This window comes from Hypanus sabinus, chromosome 1, assembly GCF_030144855.1.
Source record: "Hypanus sabinus isolate sHypSab1 chromosome 1, sHypSab1.hap1, whole genome shotgun sequence".
NCBI lineage: Eukaryota > Metazoa > Chordata > Chondrichthyes > Myliobatiformes > Dasyatidae > Hypanus > Hypanus sabinus.
The window spans coordinates 39,169,349-39,188,272 of NC_082706.1; the positions used below are offsets into that span (position 1 = coordinate 39,169,349).

An 18,924-nucleotide genomic window follows, 5' to 3' on the forward strand; every position below is an offset into this window, starting at 1 on the left:
TGCATCCACCAGCCTCCCGTCGGTGCTGCTGGAGTCACTGAGCCCCCCCAGCAGACTGTTGGCCGTGGCTGCAGATGGAAGGGTGGGGAAAGTACTGATGGAGGATGGGGGCTGGATGAAGCTTTTGGCAGTCGGGCTGTTGCTGTAAGGGGAATGGGCTGGGACGAGTGGGACTGCATGTGTTGATGGTGCTAACTGTCTCTGGTGTGGTTTGAGATCACTGTGGCGATAAATTGTGGTGAGGAAGCAAATGGTTGCTGTGCACCTGATCTGGGAGGAAGAGCATGTTTCTGTTGGTAGGACGAGTGTGGAACCGGGAGGGTGTGGGGGTGGGGGCTGTATTGTTTGTCAACTTCAATGGAGTACTGGGATGCGAGGCGCTGAGCGTTGCATCGAGGTAACCGGCAACTTTGTTCTGATTTGCAGGAGATGGGAATAAGATGGTAACAGTGGTGGCCACACCAGGTCATGGGCCCGACATTCCCAAGGACGTATCCTACACAGATATTAAGATCATCGGTAACGGGTCCTTCGGCGTGGTGTACCAGGCCAAGCTGGTAGAGTCTGGAGAGCTTGTCGCCATCAAAAAGGTTCTGCAGGACAGGAGGTTCAAGGTGAGCAGAAGGAGCAGGGGTAAGGTGCAGAGGGGAGAGTTGGTGGCTCTCCCTGACCTGTCCGGCATATGGTCTGCCTAGTGCATGACCTGCTTGTGTTGCTGTCCATGCAGTACATGTCCTGCTTCGTATACCTTGTATCTTGCTGTCTGTGCAGCGTGGGACCTGCACAGTACAACTGGACTGCGCCATGTAGCTGGTGGAAAGTTTCTGAGGTGTCAAGAAGTGGCTCTTTCACTATGGGAAAGCCAGACCTCTGAGCCATAGTTTTTATGTAGCTGGGGTTCTTGTTGCTCCAGGTCATTGATGTAGGCTGAGTTAATTGAATGGCGAGGGGAGTTAGTGTGACCCGAAGAACGGATATAATCAATTGCCAGGCTCGGGTATTATTTGTCACTTCTCTAGCCCATGCCTGAACGGTTTTATCAGCTACAGGTGTGAGCTAGTTCATTGAGGGGTTGCGTGGTCAGAGAACTCCCCAACTTTTGACAGACAGGTCAACAGTACATACAGTGCCAAACTAATTACTACTAAATCCTTCTGCCTACTAAATGTCCATATCACTCCTTTCACTACCCATTCATATCCTATCAAAGAGCCTCCTTAAGAACTTCTACCATATCAGCTGCCACCATTACCCCAGGCAACGCATTCCAGTCTGTGTTGTTAAAAAAAACTTGTCTCACACATCTCCTTTGAACTTATCCTATCACCTTTAGTGCATATCCTTGCTCACCCTGGGGATAAAGTTACCAGCTATCTTACACTACTTAAGACTTTCATGATCTTGTAAGCTTCTCATCAGTCTCCTTTGCTCCTGGGAAGGCCACGGATGAAGCAGCTGAAGTTGTTTGGGCCCAGGTCACTGTGCTGAGGAACTGCGGTGGCGTGCTAGGGTTGGTGACCACAGTCACTTCCCTCGGTGCAAGCTATCGCGCCGGCCACCTGTGCTTTCCCTTTGATGCCCATTGACCAGTTTTACCAGGGCACCTCGATGCCCCGCTCAGTCAAAACCTGCCACTTTCTCCTCACCCCTACAGCTCACTCTCTCTCCTTACCCCAACAGCTCACTCTCTCCTCACCCCAACAGCTCAGCTCTGGGACTAGTGAAACCCATACACATTACAGGTGAGGACATGCCACTGTCACTGTGCTGCTGAGACTGGGCTGGCTGGGTACAAATTAACCAGACTGGGGCACCATGGCAGCGACGCAGTTAGCACAATGCTGTTACCGCTTTGGCGATGGAGTTCGGCCCTCTGCAAGAAAGTTTATACGTTCTTTCCATGAGCCCATGGATTTCCTTTGGGTGCTCCTGTTTCCTCCCACAACGCAAAGACATAAGAACATAAGCAATAGGAGCAGAGGAGGCCATTCAATAAGATCATGGCTGAACTGGTCATGTACTAGGCTCCACCTACCTTTCCCCATAACCCTTAGTTCCCCTACGTACCCGTTAGTAGGTTAATTGGTCACTATAAGTTGTCCTGTAATGGTTTAAACAGGTGGTTTTCTGGGCAGTGCAAGTCATTAGGCTGGAAGGGCCTGCTCTGCCTTGTATCTCTTAAAATTTTTTTTTTGTGAACATCATCTACCTGGGCAGTTTTCCATGTTGCTGTGAGGGCACCAGGATTATGACTGTACTGGGGCAGGTTGATTGCTATTACAGGCATTCTGGGAGTGGAAATCTTCTGGACTACGAAGTGCTGCAACAATTCTGCAAGTCAGGCAGCGTCTATGGAGAGAAATGAACAGTTGACGTTTTGGGCCAAGACCGCTCCCGGGGTCTTTTTATCTCCCACCACGGATACTGTGTCACTTAGTGAATTCTTCCAGCATTTTGTGAATGTTGGTCCAGAGTTGCAGAATCTCTTTGTGTAGCTGACCCATGTCGTGTTCTCAGAACGGCACCCTCGCCACCCTCTAGCTGATTTGGCTTTCTCCCTGCAGAACCGAGAACTACAGATTATGCGGAAGCTGGACCACGTGAACATTGTCAAGTTGCTTTACTTCTTCTACTCCTCGGGAGACAAGGTAAAGGTGGCGCAGCGCGGGTGCGGAAAGAGGCTGGAGGAGGGGGCGGTACAGGGTGGGGCGCGTGGGTACAGAAGCATTAAAACATAGTACATTTCAAGAGCTATATAACATACAAACAGACCCTTTTGTCCACATAGTCTGTGCCAACCAAGATTCACATCTAAGCTACGCACACACAAAATGATGGAGGAACTCGGCAACCAGGCAGCAAACATGTCTTTATCTGTCCTCGTAAAAGATCTCGGCCCAAAGCAGTGATTTTTTATTCCCCCACCCGCTCCAGTAGACGCTGGCTGATCTACTGCATATTGTTCCTCCAGCATTTTGTATGTGTCGTTCCAGATTTCCATTATTTGTGGTATCTCTTGTGTCCCATCCAACCTAGTCCTATTTGTCTGTGATGGGCCCGTATCCCTCTAAATATCTGCTGTTTGCATACCTGCCCAAGCATCTTTCAGAAGGCAGAGACTTGCAAAGTTCCACCGCCCTCTGCAAGAATCACTCCTCACCTCAGTCTTAAATGGCCAGCTCCTTATGTTGAGAGTCCACAGGTGGCGAACTATGGCAGTTGTCCTCCACCTTTTAAGGAGGTAAAATACCAAAAATTATAGGCCAGTTAGCCTGACTTTAGTGCTTAGGAAGATTTTAGAGTCAATTATTGAGGGTGAGGTTTCATGGTACTTGGAGGAACATGATAAAATAGGCCATAGGTCAGCTTGGTTTTCTTGAGTGGAAGTCTGTTGGAACGCTGAGGAAATAACAGTCAGGATAAACAAAGAGTCAGTGAATTTTCAGGCCTTTAACAAGGTGCTGCACATGAGACTACTAAACAGTATAAGAGCCCGCAGTACTGCAGAAAAGATACTGGTACCGATAGACTGACTGGCAGGAGGCAAAGAGTGGGAATACAGGGGGCCTTATCTGCTAGTTGCCAGGGACTAGTGGTGTTCTGCATGGGTCTGTTAGGACTGCTTTTTATGTTAAACTAAGCATTGGGTCGTTGGGCAAGGAGTTCAGATGGTTGAAACGCCAGGCCAGATGGAGTGAAAAGGCAGGGGGACAGGACCTAAGGCAAGAATCGAACTGGTTCTGCTCAGTGCTCCATGATGTTTACTCTGCTCTGTGCTGCACCGAGGCTGAGGCTGTGGGGTTGCTCCGGCTTTCATGTCTGAGGACTCACTTTCGTTCTCAATGCTATTTGCTTATTACCTTTATTGTCTGCGCAATTCATTTTTTTCCCCTTTCTGCACATTGGGCGTTTGTTGGTCTTTTTTTAATGGGTCCTTTTGAGTTTGTTTGTGTTGTGGCTGCCTGTAAGGAGACAAATTTCAAGGTTCTATAAAGTCTAAATGCTTTGATAATAAATTTATTTTGAACTTGATTTGGATGACAGAATTAATGGCTTTGTGGACAATACAAAGATAGGTGGAGGGGCAGATAGTGTTGACGGAGCAGGGGTACTGCAGAAGGACTTGGACAGATTAGGAGAATGGACAAAGAAGTGGCAGATGGAATACAGTGCAGGGAAGTATATAGTCGTGCACTTTGCTAGAAGGAATAAAGGCATAGACTATTTCCGAAACGGGGAGAAAATTCAAAAATCAGATAGGAAAGGGCTAGGAAGTGCTTGTGCAGGATTCTGTAATGGTTAACTTGTATGATGAGTCAGTAGTAAAGAAGGCAAATTAAACGTTAGTGTTCATTTCTAGAGGACTAGAATTTAAAAGCAAGTATGTAATGTTGAGGCTTTACAAAGCTTTACAATACTTGGAGTATTTTTGAGCATTATCTAAGAGAGGATGTACTGACATTGGAGAATGTCCAGACTGATCCTGGGAATGAAAGGGTTAATGTAGGCTTTTGATGGCTCTGGGCCTGCAGTTGCTGGTTTAGAGGAATGAGGGGGATCATATTGAAACCGATCGATTATTGTGAGGTCTAGATAGAGTGGACAAGGAGAGGATGTTTCCTATTGTGGGGATATCCAGGACCAGAGGCCACAATCTCAGAACATCCCTTTAGAATAGTGATGAGGAATTTCTTTAGCCAGAAGGTGATGAATCTGTGGAACTCATTGCCATAGGCAACCATAGAGGCCAAATCATTGGGTACCTTTAAAGCAGGTTGATGGGTTGTTGATTAGTAAGGGCATCAAAGGTTACAAGAAGAAGACAGGATAATAAGGAATGACAAATAAATGACGAAATGGCAGAGAAGACTCAGGGGGCCGATTGGCCTAATTCTGCTCTTATGGCATGCATGCTCAAGATGGCACAAGCAAAAATTTTATTGGTAAGCAGCATATTGTGCCACTCTTCAATTCTTTAAACCCCAACCATAATACAAAGATATGTAATGATTATCATTACTGCCAAATGAAGCATTGAATAAATTTTTTACAATCAACAGCAGTGAGATGTTTTCTCAGGAAACATCTCATGCTGGATTGGTGCCAGCTAGACGTTTGCGAGAACATGACGTTGGATGACATGTTTCGAAATCCTCACAGACTTGGTGTATTTGGAGAGTAAACAGTTATAATCATCTCTGCTCAAAAGTACAATGACTCACCAAGGTAATTTTTTTAGAAGATTATTGCCAGTTTGGCCACACACTCTCAGAAAGGTTTGGTTGAGATAGTGGGCCCTGATTCTGAACATCCCAGCCACGGAAGATGTTATCTCCACAGCTCCCTTATCAAGTTATTTACCACTTACTCTCTCCACCCTCTGAGGGCATAAACCAAGACCACTCATTCAGTTTGTAGGAGACGTTGATGAAAGTGCACCTGGAGCAATGTGCATGGTTTTGCTGCCCTGTTGTACGGAAGACTTCATTGGGCTGGAAACCGTGCAAAGTATATTCATAAGGATGCTGCCAGGCCTGAGTTGTAGGGAGAGGTTGGGCAGGCTAGGACTTTATTCCTTTGAGTGTAGAAAACTGAGAGTTGTCCTTACAGAGACCCAGAAATGATAATGTCCATAAGGTTCTTCAGAAGTCAAGCATGAGGTGCAAATCTTGTGTTCCAGCAGCTTTATTGGATATTCTTAATAAAGATATATCAGTAAAGTACAGCAGGAGGGAACTAACTCCAACTTAACCAGCTCACTCTACTGTAAGTAAGGAAGAAAGAGAGAATGAAGAACAGAACAAAGAACCCCGTCTCATTGTCAATATTTATGTTGAAAGCTAGTTCAAGCTGGATAGATAAAGGAATTCTTGTGATTGGGACGGTTGAAGAGATAATAAGGACAGCTTTGTTTTATGTTGCCATGACAGCCTTTCAGAAAAAAACCTACAAAAAATATAGACCAGCTATAATACAAATGACTGAAAATCCACTCGACATTTATAGACAGGTGATTATACAAACTTAAGCAAGCATGAGCAAAGTTAAACGAGGAAAATTACATTTTAGACCTTAATCCAGCAGGTGTTTATAGTCTTTAGCGGCATAGATAAAATGAATGAACGGGGTATTTTTCACAGGGAAGAAGAACAAAAAAGTAGAGGGTACGGGTTTAAGGTGAGAGGGAAACATTTAAAGAGACTGAGTGCAGAGGATTGGGAGTGTGTGAAGCGCACTGCCAAAAGAAACAAGCTGTTAAAAGACATTCAAATGAGCACATAGATAAAGGGGGGAGGCAGATAAAGGCCAAATGCAGGCAATTGGATCTCATTGATCAGCACCATGGCTGGAATGGACGAGATGGACCGAAGGGCCTGTTTTCTTGCTACACTGTTCTGTGACTCACAGGGACAGACCTGCCACCAAACCATCAGTTTGGTGACGCTTTATTCCACCATCTCTGCCAAGTGTGTCAACCTGACCTTTGCTCAGTGTACCACATATGGCTTCACTGGGGCCCCAAAAAACAAGCTGTGTCTGCTCTGGTTTGCAAGCACCTTTCCTCAGCTTAAAACCAGATTATAGGGTTGATTGTCCCATGTCAGGGTGGTTGTCAGGTTGACCACTGGGTTGTTGTGGCCCCTGCTGTGGGGAGGGGTAAGGGGGCGGGCTCTCCTGCTGTAGTGTGTTGGGTGTCTGTGGTAAATACTGCAGATGTTTTTTGTGTCCAACAGAAAGATGAGGTTTACTTAAATCTGGTTCTAGACTACGTTCCAGAGACGGTTTATCGAGTCGCCCGGCACTTCAACAAGGCCAAGCAACCCATTCCCATGATCTACATCAAGGTGAGTGGTGACCAGCACTGGCTTTGTGTGCTGACATGCCTTTAGTGAGGAGCAGTGGGTGAGCGGGTACAGTGGCAATCTTGGGGGCCGGTCAAAGACCATCACTGGGGCTGTGGGGTATTCACTGTCTGGTGACACACTGTCAGTGGTTGTCACACAGTGTGGGGAGTATGCTAGCCAGTGTCTCACTGGTTGGGGGTGACACTCAGTGATGTGTACACTGGCCGGTGTTACATTGGTTATAGTTACACTGGGCACTGCAGGATGTCTGTCAACTGCCTGCCTGAACTCCACAGCTCTCTGTTTGAGTGTCTGCTGTGTGGGAGCACAGCTAATTCCCAGGAACCCTTAGCTCTCGGGATGGAGGGGATGTCATTAGGCTGCTGAGGTCTGGGAGGGGTTGCCCAATTGCTGATGGTGTTGGACAGGATGTGGATGGGAGATTGGGCACCGGGTTAGGACTGTGGTCAGAATGGGCCGTGAGTAGCACCTTACAGCCACTGACCACAGAGAGCAGTGGTGGGATGGAACCCCTCACTCGTGGGCTGTGGAAGCAACTGAGGGTAGGGGGTCATTTACTGCTCAGTGTCCATCCACCCTGAGGTAGAACTGCAGTCACAAGGCTCCGGTGACCTCAGGTTTTCCTGATATGTGTGCAGAGTGAGAGAGACAGACAGACCCACACACACACCTACAAAACCATACACCCACAGCCTTTCACTGCCTTAGTACAGCATTCAGCATAATCAAAGACCCTGTCTGCCCCAGGCATTCTTCTCCTCTTTCCCATCAGAAGTAAGATACAAAAGCCTGAAAGTATGTTCCACTTGGCCCCTGCTATTCTGCTGTTATCAAACCCAGCAGACCTTAAACAGACCTCTCATACGATAAGCTGGCCTCTTGGTGACACAGTTAGGCTCGTTATAATATTGTACTTTATTGTACCTGTATGACATTTTCTCTGTAACGGTCACACTTTATTCTGGGTTATTATTGTTTTACCTTGATCTACCTCAATGCACTGTGTAATGATCTGTATGAACGATATGTAAATCAAGCTTTTCACTATATGTCAGTGCATGTGACAACAATAAACCAGTGCCAATGCAGTGAAATGCTTTTGTTGCATATCATCCAGACAGATCGTTCTGTTCATCGGTACACTGAGGTGGCACAAAAGGGAAACAATGCGGAGGATAGTGCTATTGCTGCAGAGATAGTACAGTGCAGGTAGGCAAAGTGCAAGAGTAAAAGAGATTGTACTCATTGTCTGAGAGATCCCTACCTGCAGCAGGATAGAAGGTGGGACGTGCTTTCGGGCTTTTGTATCTTCTGCCTGATGGGAGACGGATGAAGAGAGAATGTCCAGGGTGGGTGGTGTCTTTGATTACACTAGTTATTTTACCGAGAAGTTTGACAGCCCTTGTGCTGAGCTGTGCCCACAACTCTCTGTAGTTGTTTGTGGTCATGGGCGGAGCAGCTGCCAGACCAGCCATGATGCATCTGACAGGATGCTTTCTATGGTGCCTCAATAAAAATTGGTGAGGGTCAGTGTCGACATGTCGAGTTTCTTGTATCTTCTGAGTGGGAGGGAAGGGAGTGCCATGCTACGGGAGAGACGGTAAGGGAACATCAGGCAGTGAGGAATAACTCTGAGTCGATGACTGGGGCATAAATTTCCAGTGAGAATTGGTGCCATGCAGGGACATAACCTGAAGCTGGACCCTTTGGCCCACACAGTCATGAGCCCCCCTCCCACCAAGGGCAGTTTTCAATGGCCGTTGATGATCACCCAGTACCTGTGCAGTTGCAATTGTAAGGACACACACTGTTAGTTCGTGGGTGGCAGTGGGAAAGGGGGACACCTTGAATGGAGCTGGATGTTCTGCACTCACTAATTCCATCTCCCTCTGCCCCACCAGGTGTACATATACCAGTTATTTCAGAGCCTTGCATACATTCACTCCCAGGGCGTGTGCCACCGCGACATCAAACCACAGAACATGCTGGTGGATCCTGATACTGCCATCCTCAAGCTCTGCGACTTCGGCAGGTGGGTCAAAACGGGACCATTTCCTTCCTCGGTCTAGTCCCCCCTCATCACCACACCCTCTTCCTCAGTCTGTTCCCAACACCACCACCACCCTCCCCAGTCTGTTACCCCTCCCACCATTCCAGTCAGTTACCCCTCCCACCATTCCAGTCTGTTACCCCTCCCACCATTCCAGTCTGTTACCCCTCCCACCATTCCACTGTTACACCTCCCACCATTCCAGTCTGTTACCCCTCCCACCATTCCAGTCTGTTACCCCTCCCACCATTCCAGTCTGTTACCCCTCCCACCATTCCACTGTTACCCCTCCCACCATTCCAGTCTGTTACCCCTCCCACCATTCCACTGTTACACCTCCCACCATTCCAGTCTGTTACCCCTCCCACCATCCCAGTCTGTTAACCCCCACCATCCCAGTCTGTTAACCCCCACCATCCCAGTCTGTTAACCCCCACCATCCCAGTCTGTTAACCCCCACTATCCCAGTATGTTATCCCCCACCATCCCAGTATGTTATCCCCCACCATCCCAGTCTCTTCCCCCCACCATCCCAGTTTGTTAACCCCCCCACCATCCCAGTTTGTTACCCTCCCACCATCCCAGTCTGTTAACCCCCCACCATCCCAGTCTGTTAACCCCCCACCATCCCCGTCTGTTAACCCCCCCACCATCCCCGTCTGTTCCCCCCACCACCATTCCAGTCCGTTCCCCCCCCACACCATTCCAGTCCGTTCCACCCAGCTTCCCCGTCTGTTCCCCCCTCCACCACCATTCCAGTCCATTCCCCCTCCCCACCACCTTCCCCAGTCTGTTTCCCCCATCACCATTCCAGTCTGTTCCTCCCCCACACCACTTCCCGGTCTGTTCCTGTCCCACCTTCTCGCCCTGGTCCCATCCTCCCCACCATGTCCTCTGCGATCCCTGTACCTTACTACCAATATGTATTTGCTCTCCTGCCAGCATCCCGCCTCCCCCCACACCTCCCTTTCCCACAGTCCGTCCAGCAGCCCTAGGCACTGTACTCGCCCATCTACCTGTGGCACCACCTGCCTCTATTTCTGAGTGGCTTCAGAAGCCAGTGTCTGGGGAAGGGAATCGCCCCTCCGGCCCCATGTCCAGTGTTGGCAGTAATTTGTGATGGCATCCACAGAGCAGGTCTCGACCTCGGCAAGTTTGGAGTGGTTGTGAGGAGGGCGATAGGCAAAGCGAGGAAACCCCTGTGACCTGGAGCTGGTTAATCAGTCGTCATGAGACAGGGTCAGCTTGAAACAACAAGTAAAACGTAACGAGAAGTAAGACAAGTAACAATGACTAGACCTTGTGCTCCCCAACCCCTCCCCACTTACATTGCAAGCTAGTTCTGGTTAGGTAAGGGAATTTTATCTGAGGGCAGTCACTGCCACAACATCTTAGGTTCAGAGAAGAACAGGATGCAGCAGGTAATTGTACAGAAATCGTTCAACTGAACAGAGCAGTAATCACAAATTGCAATAAATTAAAAGTGGAAAAGAGGAATGGTGAGGTAGTGGTCATGGTAGTAAAGAGAAGAAGGCACGTCCCAGCTGGTGGAGGACCTTAATGATGGATGCCGCCCTTTTGAGGCACCACCATTGCAAGGTGTCCTTGATAGTGAGGTGGCTTGCGCAAACATAAAGGAGGTTAAACTATAAGGAAAATAACAATTTAAATAGTAATTTAGACCCAAAACCTGCAGAGTGGCAGCCTTCCACCTTCTGCAGATCCTGCTCTGTGCTGGCCAGGTTGACTGCAGCTCATGACAACACCATCCAAGACTTTGACGGCAAGTCTTAAACTTGAACCTCCATCGTACCTCTGCCTGCAGGTTCCCCTCTTGACTTGGATGTGTATACCTGGATAAGCTCTCCCCCCTAGCACTGTCACCACAGGAATTTGGCCAATGCCAATTCCCCCTCCCCCACACCTCAGGGGGCAGTTAGGGATGGGTGATAACTTGTGGAGTAATTCTCAGGGGAATGTCTTCATTCGGGGTAATGTAACTTTAGAATGAGCTGCCAGCAGGAGTGGGTTCAATTGTAATGTTCAAGTTAAGTTTGGATAGGTGGATGGATGGATGGGGCAATGAAGGCTATGGTCCACATGCATGTATATGAGTCTAGGCAGAAAATACAGGTCAGTATGGAGTAGATGGACTGAGGGGCTTGTTACTGTGCTGTAGTACTCTGACTTTATAACTCCTGCCCGCAACCTGGCACACACGGGGTGGAACTTAATGTGATGAGTTAACAAGGCAGTGGAGCAGGTGGCAGAGGCTGGGTTGGGAGTGAAGGGGGGGCAGGGTAATAATGAGATGTCCAACAAAGAAGACACTACAGAAATCACCAGACAGAAAAGCAGGCGACGATAGTACACGAGTCCCTTGTGGACACTCCATAAAGGTAAGGTATCACATTTAGGGAGACCGGACCAGGGTAGGACTTGTACAGTGAATGGTAGAGTTCTGGGAAGTGTTACGGAGTGGAGTGTTCTTGAAGTGCCATTATCTAGTTTTCTGTTTGTGGCTTTGCAGGTAGACAGGTTGGTGAAGTAGGCATTTGGCACACTGCCCTTCATCAGTCAGAGTACTGAGTACAGGGGTTGAGAAGTTGCATTGCAGTTATGTAAGACAGTGAGGCCACCATCTGCAGGTGCTGCTGTGTGCTGGCCAGGCTGACTGTAGCTTATGACAATGCCATTCAAGACATTAACAGCAAGTCTCAAACTTGGGAGTTCTGTGAATAGTTCTGGACACCCTGTTATATTAAAGATGTTAATAAACTAGAAAGTTTGCGCAGTAGAATGTTTCCTGGACTCGGGATCCTGATTTGCAAGGAGGTTAGTGTAGATTAGGATTTTATTCCTTGGAACACAAGAGATTGAGGAGTGAGTCGTGCTAGTGGTGTATAGGATCATGAAGAGCACAGACAGGGTGAATGCACATTGTCTTCTTCCCGGGAAGGTGGGTGTTAAAATCAAGAGGGCATAGGTTTAAGATCAGAGTTTAGAGATTTAAAAGGGATATCAGGAGCAACTTCTTCACACAAGGGAATGAGCTGCCAGAAACAATGGTTGAGGAGGGCATGTTAGCTACAGTTAAAAGCCATCTAGATAAGAAGAGTTTTAAAGGGTTGTGGGCCAAACATGGGAAGATGGGACCAACTAACTCAGCATGACCCATGTTGTACATCTTTCTGACTCTCTCAACTGGATGTATTTTGTTGGATATTGTTGTGGGTGTGGTTACTCAAGAAAACAACAACAACCAGGATGGCTGTGTTCAACACGAAGGCAGGATGAAGCCCTGAACAGGGCTTTAGTAACAAGGACTTGATTGTTAAGGGGTACAGGTAGACAGTTCTTTGGCCACAATCAGGAATCCATGTACATTGCCTCCTTGGTGCCAGGGTCAGGGATGTATCAGAGTGGCTGCAGGACATTCTGAAGGGACAGGGTGAACAACCAGCTAGTACCAATGAGGTGAGAAGGACAAGTTGAAAAGAATTGTCGCAGGAATTTCAACAGGAGCAAAATGAAAAAGTGGATCTCAAAGGTCATGCTGCTATGCTGCTATGTGTTAGTGAATGCAGGAACATGGGACCAAAAATGGTGATAGATAGAGAGATTTTCAACTGTCAGGGGAATGGACAGTCCTTGTTTTGTATGGTTTGAGCCTCATAAAGTTCTGATGAAGGGTCTTGGCCCAAAACACCGACTGTTTATTCCCCTGCATAGATGCTGCCTGACTGCTGAGATCTTCCAGCATTTTGTGCGTGTTGCTCAAGATTTCCAGAATCTGCAGAATTTCTTGTGTCACAGGTGGGGGGGGGGGGGAGAAATTCTGATTTCTGGGACACTAGGGATGGTGAGTAATGGGTTACGTGCAGTGTTTTTGACAACAGAATCTATGGTCCGTACCAAACTGATGTACTGATACTTTTGGGAGAGTTTAAACGAATCGCAGGGAATAGAGACTGGAGGAGGTGAGAGTAAAAGCTAAAGACGGGAAAATGAAAAGGAGACACACAAGACTACAGCTGAATCAGAATCGGGTGTATTTTCACTGACTTTTAACATAGCATTTATTTTGTGGCAGAAGTACAGTGCGAGACATTTATAATTACCATAAGTTAACATGAAAAGTGCAGAGAAGGAATAGTGTAGTGTAGGCCTCCGTTAGTCTCGATAGGCCATGGATTTCTGCCGTGGAAAGTTTCCAGGGCTCAAGCCTGGGCGGGGTTTTTTTTTAATGGAAGACCAGCAGTTGCCCAAGCTGCAAGTCTCCCCTCTCCATGCCACCGATGTTGTCCAAGGGAAGGGCATTAGGACCCATATAGCTTGGCACCGGTGTCATCGCAGAGCAATGTGTGGTTAAGTGCCTTGCTCAAGGACACACACGCAGCCTCAGCCAAGGCTCAAACTAGTGACCTTCAGATCACTAGACGCACGCCTTAACCACTTGGCCACACACCAGCACAATAGTGGAATAGAGAAATAGTGAGATGGTGTTCATGGACATTTCAGAAATCTGATAGCACAGGGGAAGATGCTGTTCCTGAATCATTGAGTGTGGATCTTCAAGCATCTGTACCTTCTCCCTGGTGGTAGTAATGAGAAAAGCTCTTGTCCCAAATGGTGAGAATTTTATATCAAAGTGCATTGAGCAAGGATTAAGTAAATCAATAACATTGTAGATGCTCCTGAAAAAGTGCAAGATCATAATGAGGTAGATTGTGAGGCCAAAAGTCCATTTTGTTATAAAAGGGAGCCTTTCAAGAATCTGATAACAGCAGGGTAGAGGCTGTTCTTGAGCATGGTGGTATGTGCCTTTAGGGTTTTGTTTGTTCTGCCCTGTGAGACAGGAGAAGAGAGAATAAACACAAGATTCTGCAAGTGTTGTAAATCTTGAGCAAATGCACAAAATACTGGTGGAACTCAGCAAGTCAGGCAGCATTTATGGTCAATGGTTCTCGGCCTAGACCCTTCATCAGGACTGGAAAGGAGAGGGCAGAAGTCTTAATAAGTAGATTGGAGGAGAATACAAGCTGGCAGGTGATTGGTGAGACTAGTTGAGGGAGAAGATGGGTAGGTGGGGGAAAATGGGGTTGATGTGCAGTTGGGAAGTTGGGAAAAAGTTGGGAGCTGATAGGTACAAAAGGTAGAGGGCTAAAGACAGAGGAATCTGATAGGAACGGACAATGGACCATGGAAGAAGGGAATGAGGAGGGGAACCAGGGGAAGGTGATAGGGAAGGCAGGATAGGAGAAGAGAAGGGGTGAGAGGGGATCCAGAATGTGGAATGGGAAAAAGAGAGGAAGGAGGGAGAAGTAACCAGAATTTAGAGAAATCAGTGTTGATACAACCCAGGTGTTGCTCCTCCAACCTGAGTATAGTCTCATTGTAGCAGGAGAGGAGGTCATGGATAGGCTATCCCATATGTGACATTGAACTCTCTAACTCCCAACCTCATTGTGGCAGTAGTAGTTTGTCACCCCTCCCCTTTCTCGCTTTCTCAGTCCTGATGCAGGGTCTCATCCTGAAATGTTGACTGTTTATCCCCTCTATAAATGCTGCCTGACAAGAGTGAGGATGTCCGGGTGGGTGCAGTCTTTGATTGTGCTAGGTGCTTTACTGAGGTGGCAAGAAGTAGCAACAGAGTCCGTTGAGGGGAGGCTCGTTCCCGTGATATGTTAAGCTGTGCACTCGTGATGGCTTTGTGGACTAGTTAGTTGAACTCATGAGAGAAAGTAGACCCCTCTGGTATAAGTACATACGAGACTGCAGATGCAGGAATCTGGAACAACAGCCTGCTGGAGGAACTCAGTGGCAGTCCTTCCACGAGTGTTGGTCAGCCCATTGAATTCCTCTAGCAGAGTGTCTGTTGCTCCTGTGTAATGAGGAAGGGTTGGTGTTGATTGGGGAAGAGTGATACTGTTTTTTTATTAAAAGAGAGCAAGAGGATTGCTTCTCAAAGTAGGGCCTTGTGAATGAAAATAAAGGAATTTTAATTTTAGGAGGTGGGAATTGTTTATGATAGATTGGGCACTGTTAGTTAAACAATTGATGATGGGATCCAAGGCGTAAAATTCAAAAGTTACATGGATGGCATATCTCTGGTGCAAACAGAAAAGGTGTCTCAATCATGATTTGCCGAAAAATTATGGAAAGAATTAATTCAAGGAAGGCCAAAAGAAAGCAAGCCTGAGATCAGTTCAGAAAAAAGGGTAAACTGATTGAGAAGGAGGATGCAGTGCAAGAGTAAGTTTGCAGAGAGCGTAGGCTGTATCACAACATGTTTATAATATGTGGAGAGACAAAAAAAAATAGTGAAGACAAACATCACTCCCTTATCATTAGATCCTTGGGGATTAATCGTGGGGAAGAAGGGAATGGTAGAATTCATTGGTTGTGTCCACGGAAATGTGCGTGGTTCCAACTTGTGTCAAACCTAATTTCCCAAAAGAAAAATTGGGTTCAGAGGGTCCAGTGAGGTGGGGGGGGGGGGAAGCTGAAGCAAATCTGTGTTTGTAGGTGAAATTAGAGAAGTGAAGGACTAACAAATCCCCAGGATATGGCCCTAGAAATAGTCGATGCATTGGTTATTTTCCAATGTTCTTAAAACTAGGGCAGAGGTCGGCAACCTGCGGCTCCAGAGCCACATGCGGCTCTTTGATCTCTGTGATGCGGCACCCCGTGGTTTGTTAGCTTTTGAAATGTAATTCGAAATTTGAAGATTATGGTGATCTTGTACAATATGAAAACTTTGCTGAGACACCGTTTCCTGGCACATCCGAACCGGCTTACAATTAGCCACCGTTCCGACTAAGGGAGATAGCCTACGGGGGTTTGTGAGTACGTGTCTTTTGGAGCATCCGCGCCCACGGGGACGGGTTGAGGGAGGCTTTAAAGCAAGGCTGTTTAGTTCGAATAAAGTTACCTTTGGCTGCAGTCTTTATTTTAGCGCTGCGTGTAGCGCTACACCGCTACAACGTGTTTTTTATCGCTATTAATATACATCACAACTGCCAATGCCTGACACCCGCCAGTGCGCGCTTTCTTTTAATTCTTCGATCCAAGGTAGGCTACCTATGTAGTAACCTTCAACCCAACGTCTTTTTTTCGGAGTTCAAAATGTTTTTGTTGCATGCAGAAATGTAATTTCGTTTTCTCTGCAGGAGTTCATCAATTTCAAAAATGCAACACATTATAGTTTGTTTATTCATAGCATAAAGGCAAAAAAAACCCGTTGTATGCAGTGTTATTTCATTTTGTGGCTCCCAGTGTTTTCTTTTCTGTGGGAAATGGGTCCATATTGGCTCTTTTAGTGGTAAACGTTGCCGACCCCTGAACTAGGGAATAGTGCCAATGGATTGAAAAGCAGCTAATGTAACCGTGGTAAGAAAAGAGAGAATTATTGGCCTGATTACCCTGACAAAAAGGTAGTGAAATTGCTGGAGTTCACAGTAAACGAGGCAGTTGAAGAGCAAAGTGCAGAGAAGATTTACAAGGATGCTGTCAGGACTTGGCCTGAGTTATAGGGAGGGATTTGGTACACTATAACTTTAAAGATTTAAGACTGTTGAATGTCCAGTACAAGGTATAAAGGAGAACTACATAATTGTTACTCTGGATCAAATGCAGCACAAAAAAAAACACAATAAGATAAAGGATGCAATTATTTAAAAAAATAATAAATATAAATACTTAGCTTGTTGTACATCCATGAAGTGACGCTAGTCACACCAGTGTCTGTATACAAGGTGGCTAATGGGAAATTATAAAGTAGCAGCAGTGAGGAGTTTATTCCTCAGAAAGCAAGAAATTGGGGCTGAGCTTAAAGAGATCATGAGGGGTGTACATAGATATAATGCACATGGTCTTTTCACAGGCAAGAGGGCTTAAGTTTAACATAAGAGGGGGAAGATTTGAATGAGAACTGAGGGGCAATTTTTTCCACCCAGAGGGTTGTCAATACGTGGAATGAGCTGCCAGAAAAAGTGCTTGAGGCAGGTAAATTAATAAGACATTTGGGCAGGTAAATGGATGGGAACTGTGTGGAGGGATATGGGTCAAGGCTTCTATAAGGTTGAGTTAGGCCATAGGGCCTCTTTCCCTGCTTTATGACTCTGACAGGAGTCAATGTGAAAGGGAAGTTCTCGACAAAGCTTCTGGAATGTTTTGAGGTTGCAACTGACAGGGTAGATGAAAGAGAACCAATATATTCAGTGGTGTATTTAGGCATTCGGAGTGCAAAGTCCCATGTAAGGATGAGTGTGCAGAACTAGAATGGGGAACTGCAGTAACTGACGGAACCTGGTGACTGGCTGTCAGCGGCACAGCTTGGACTCAGCAGGCCATCGGGAGAATGACAGTGTCTCAGCACCATCCTGGTGCTGTAATGACCTGGGTTGCTGGAGCGAGCTAACAGGACAAGATATCTTAATGTGAGTGTATGTTGATTGCAGTGCGAAGCAGCTGGTGAAGGGTGAACCCAATGTATCATACATCTGCTCCCGATATTACCGAGCACCAGAGCTCATCTTTGGAGCTACAGACTACACATCCAATATCGGTGAGTGACCGCTGGGCAGACCCGGTGAGGAGAAACTGCGCCAGAGACACAGAGACTATGCCGTCCCACAGAGATGGAGGAAGCAGAGAGAGTTGCCCCAGAGAAAGTGGGGGGTTGGGGGGGGGGTGGTTGGGAGAGATGTCCAAAGAGAGGGGAAGAAGAGAGAGCTATCCCAGGCAGAGAGAGGGAGAATTGTCCTGAGGAGGGGTAGGAAAAGAGAGCCATAGAGTGGAGGAAATGAGCTATCTGAGGGAGGGGGGTCCCAGAGAGAAGAGAGCTGTCCCGGTGAAGAGAGGCAGTGGGAGGGAGGAGATAAATAATCCTGAGAGAGAGGGAGGGGTGGAGAGAGACAACCTGGAAAGAGAGGGAGCAAGGGATAGAAATGACCCAGAGCAAGAGGGGGAGAAGGGGAAGAGCTATCAGAGAGAAACAGAGATGCATATATACTTGCATCCCGGAGAAAAGAGTCAGTGGGAAGGGGGAGAGGGGAGAGACATTTCGGTGAGGAAGGGTGGGCTGGGTGGGGGAGGGGGGGACGTTCCAGTAAGGAAGGGTGGGGGGTGGGAGAGACGTCCCAGAGAGGAAGTGGGTCTGGATGGGGGAAGATGTGCCGGAGAGGGGAAGAAGGAAAGAGAACCGGAGAGAATTGTGAATGTCCTGGAGAGACGGGGAGAACGGTCCCAGTGAGTGTGAAAGATGGGGGAGAGAGAGAGAGACATGGGGGAATTGGCCCAGAGAAAGAGGGGGTGGAATTGACCTCGAGAGAGAGAGAGGTGGGTGGGAATAACTTCAGGGTGAGAGAGATGGGAGAGAATGGTTCTGTTAATGCTCAAATGACAAAGACAAGGTTTTCTTTCCCTGATTGTGTTTAGTACATAAAGGCTGCCATCTTCTTACCCAAAAAATCCTCTCTCACCCCCACCCCCCACCCCATTGCGCATACCCATAACGGGAAGTGCAAATCCCAACTAAATGCTTATATAGCCCAACTATCTCCCATCCTTTTTATGTATATTAAAAATAGTTTAAGAAGTGTCAGTTTAAGTGTCCGTTACGACATGGAAATTAGTTCTAACCCTTGATACAGTTCTTAACGTAATAATTGACTTCACTAAGTGTCTTCAGCACAAGAGACAGTCAGATGTTCATTTGTAGTTGACCACAGAACATGAATTTTCTGTGCTTGGACAAGTTCCTTGATGCTACTTATCTCTAGGTGAAGCCTCTTTTCTGTAACTGACTGGGTGGATTTGATGGCATAAATCAGAGTATTTGTTTGTGATGCAAGTTATTTGTAGACTGTTCTTCTTTGTGTTACCATGGACAAGCTCAGAGCAGAGTGTGGCCGGTTAAATAGCATTGTCAGTACCTTGAAACACTGCAAGAGTTTCTTCTCAGCATATTACATACAACTCTTCAGATCCTTTTTGATTGCCAAC

At 47.0% G+C, this 18,924-nt stretch overlaps 1 protein-coding gene across 2 annotated transcripts in view; it reads left to right on the plus strand.

The window, feature by feature from the left end:
* Nucleotides 1–18,924, plus strand: part of LOC132393136 (glycogen synthase kinase-3 beta-like) — a 69,595-nt gene that overhangs the window by 15,143 nt on the left and 35,528 nt on the right. For both annotated transcript variants that reach the window (XM_059968016.1, XM_059968009.1), the window contains exons 2-6: nt 427–614; nt 2,565–2,648; nt 6,735–6,845; nt 8,768–8,898; nt 17,379–17,485. In XM_059968016.1, coding sequence (XP_059823999.1) covers nt 427–614; nt 2,565–2,648; nt 6,735–6,845; nt 8,768–8,898; nt 17,379–17,485 — 621 coding nt within the window. The remainder of the gene's footprint in view (nt 1–426; nt 615–2,564; nt 2,649–6,734; nt 6,846–8,767; nt 8,899–17,378; nt 17,486–18,924) is intronic.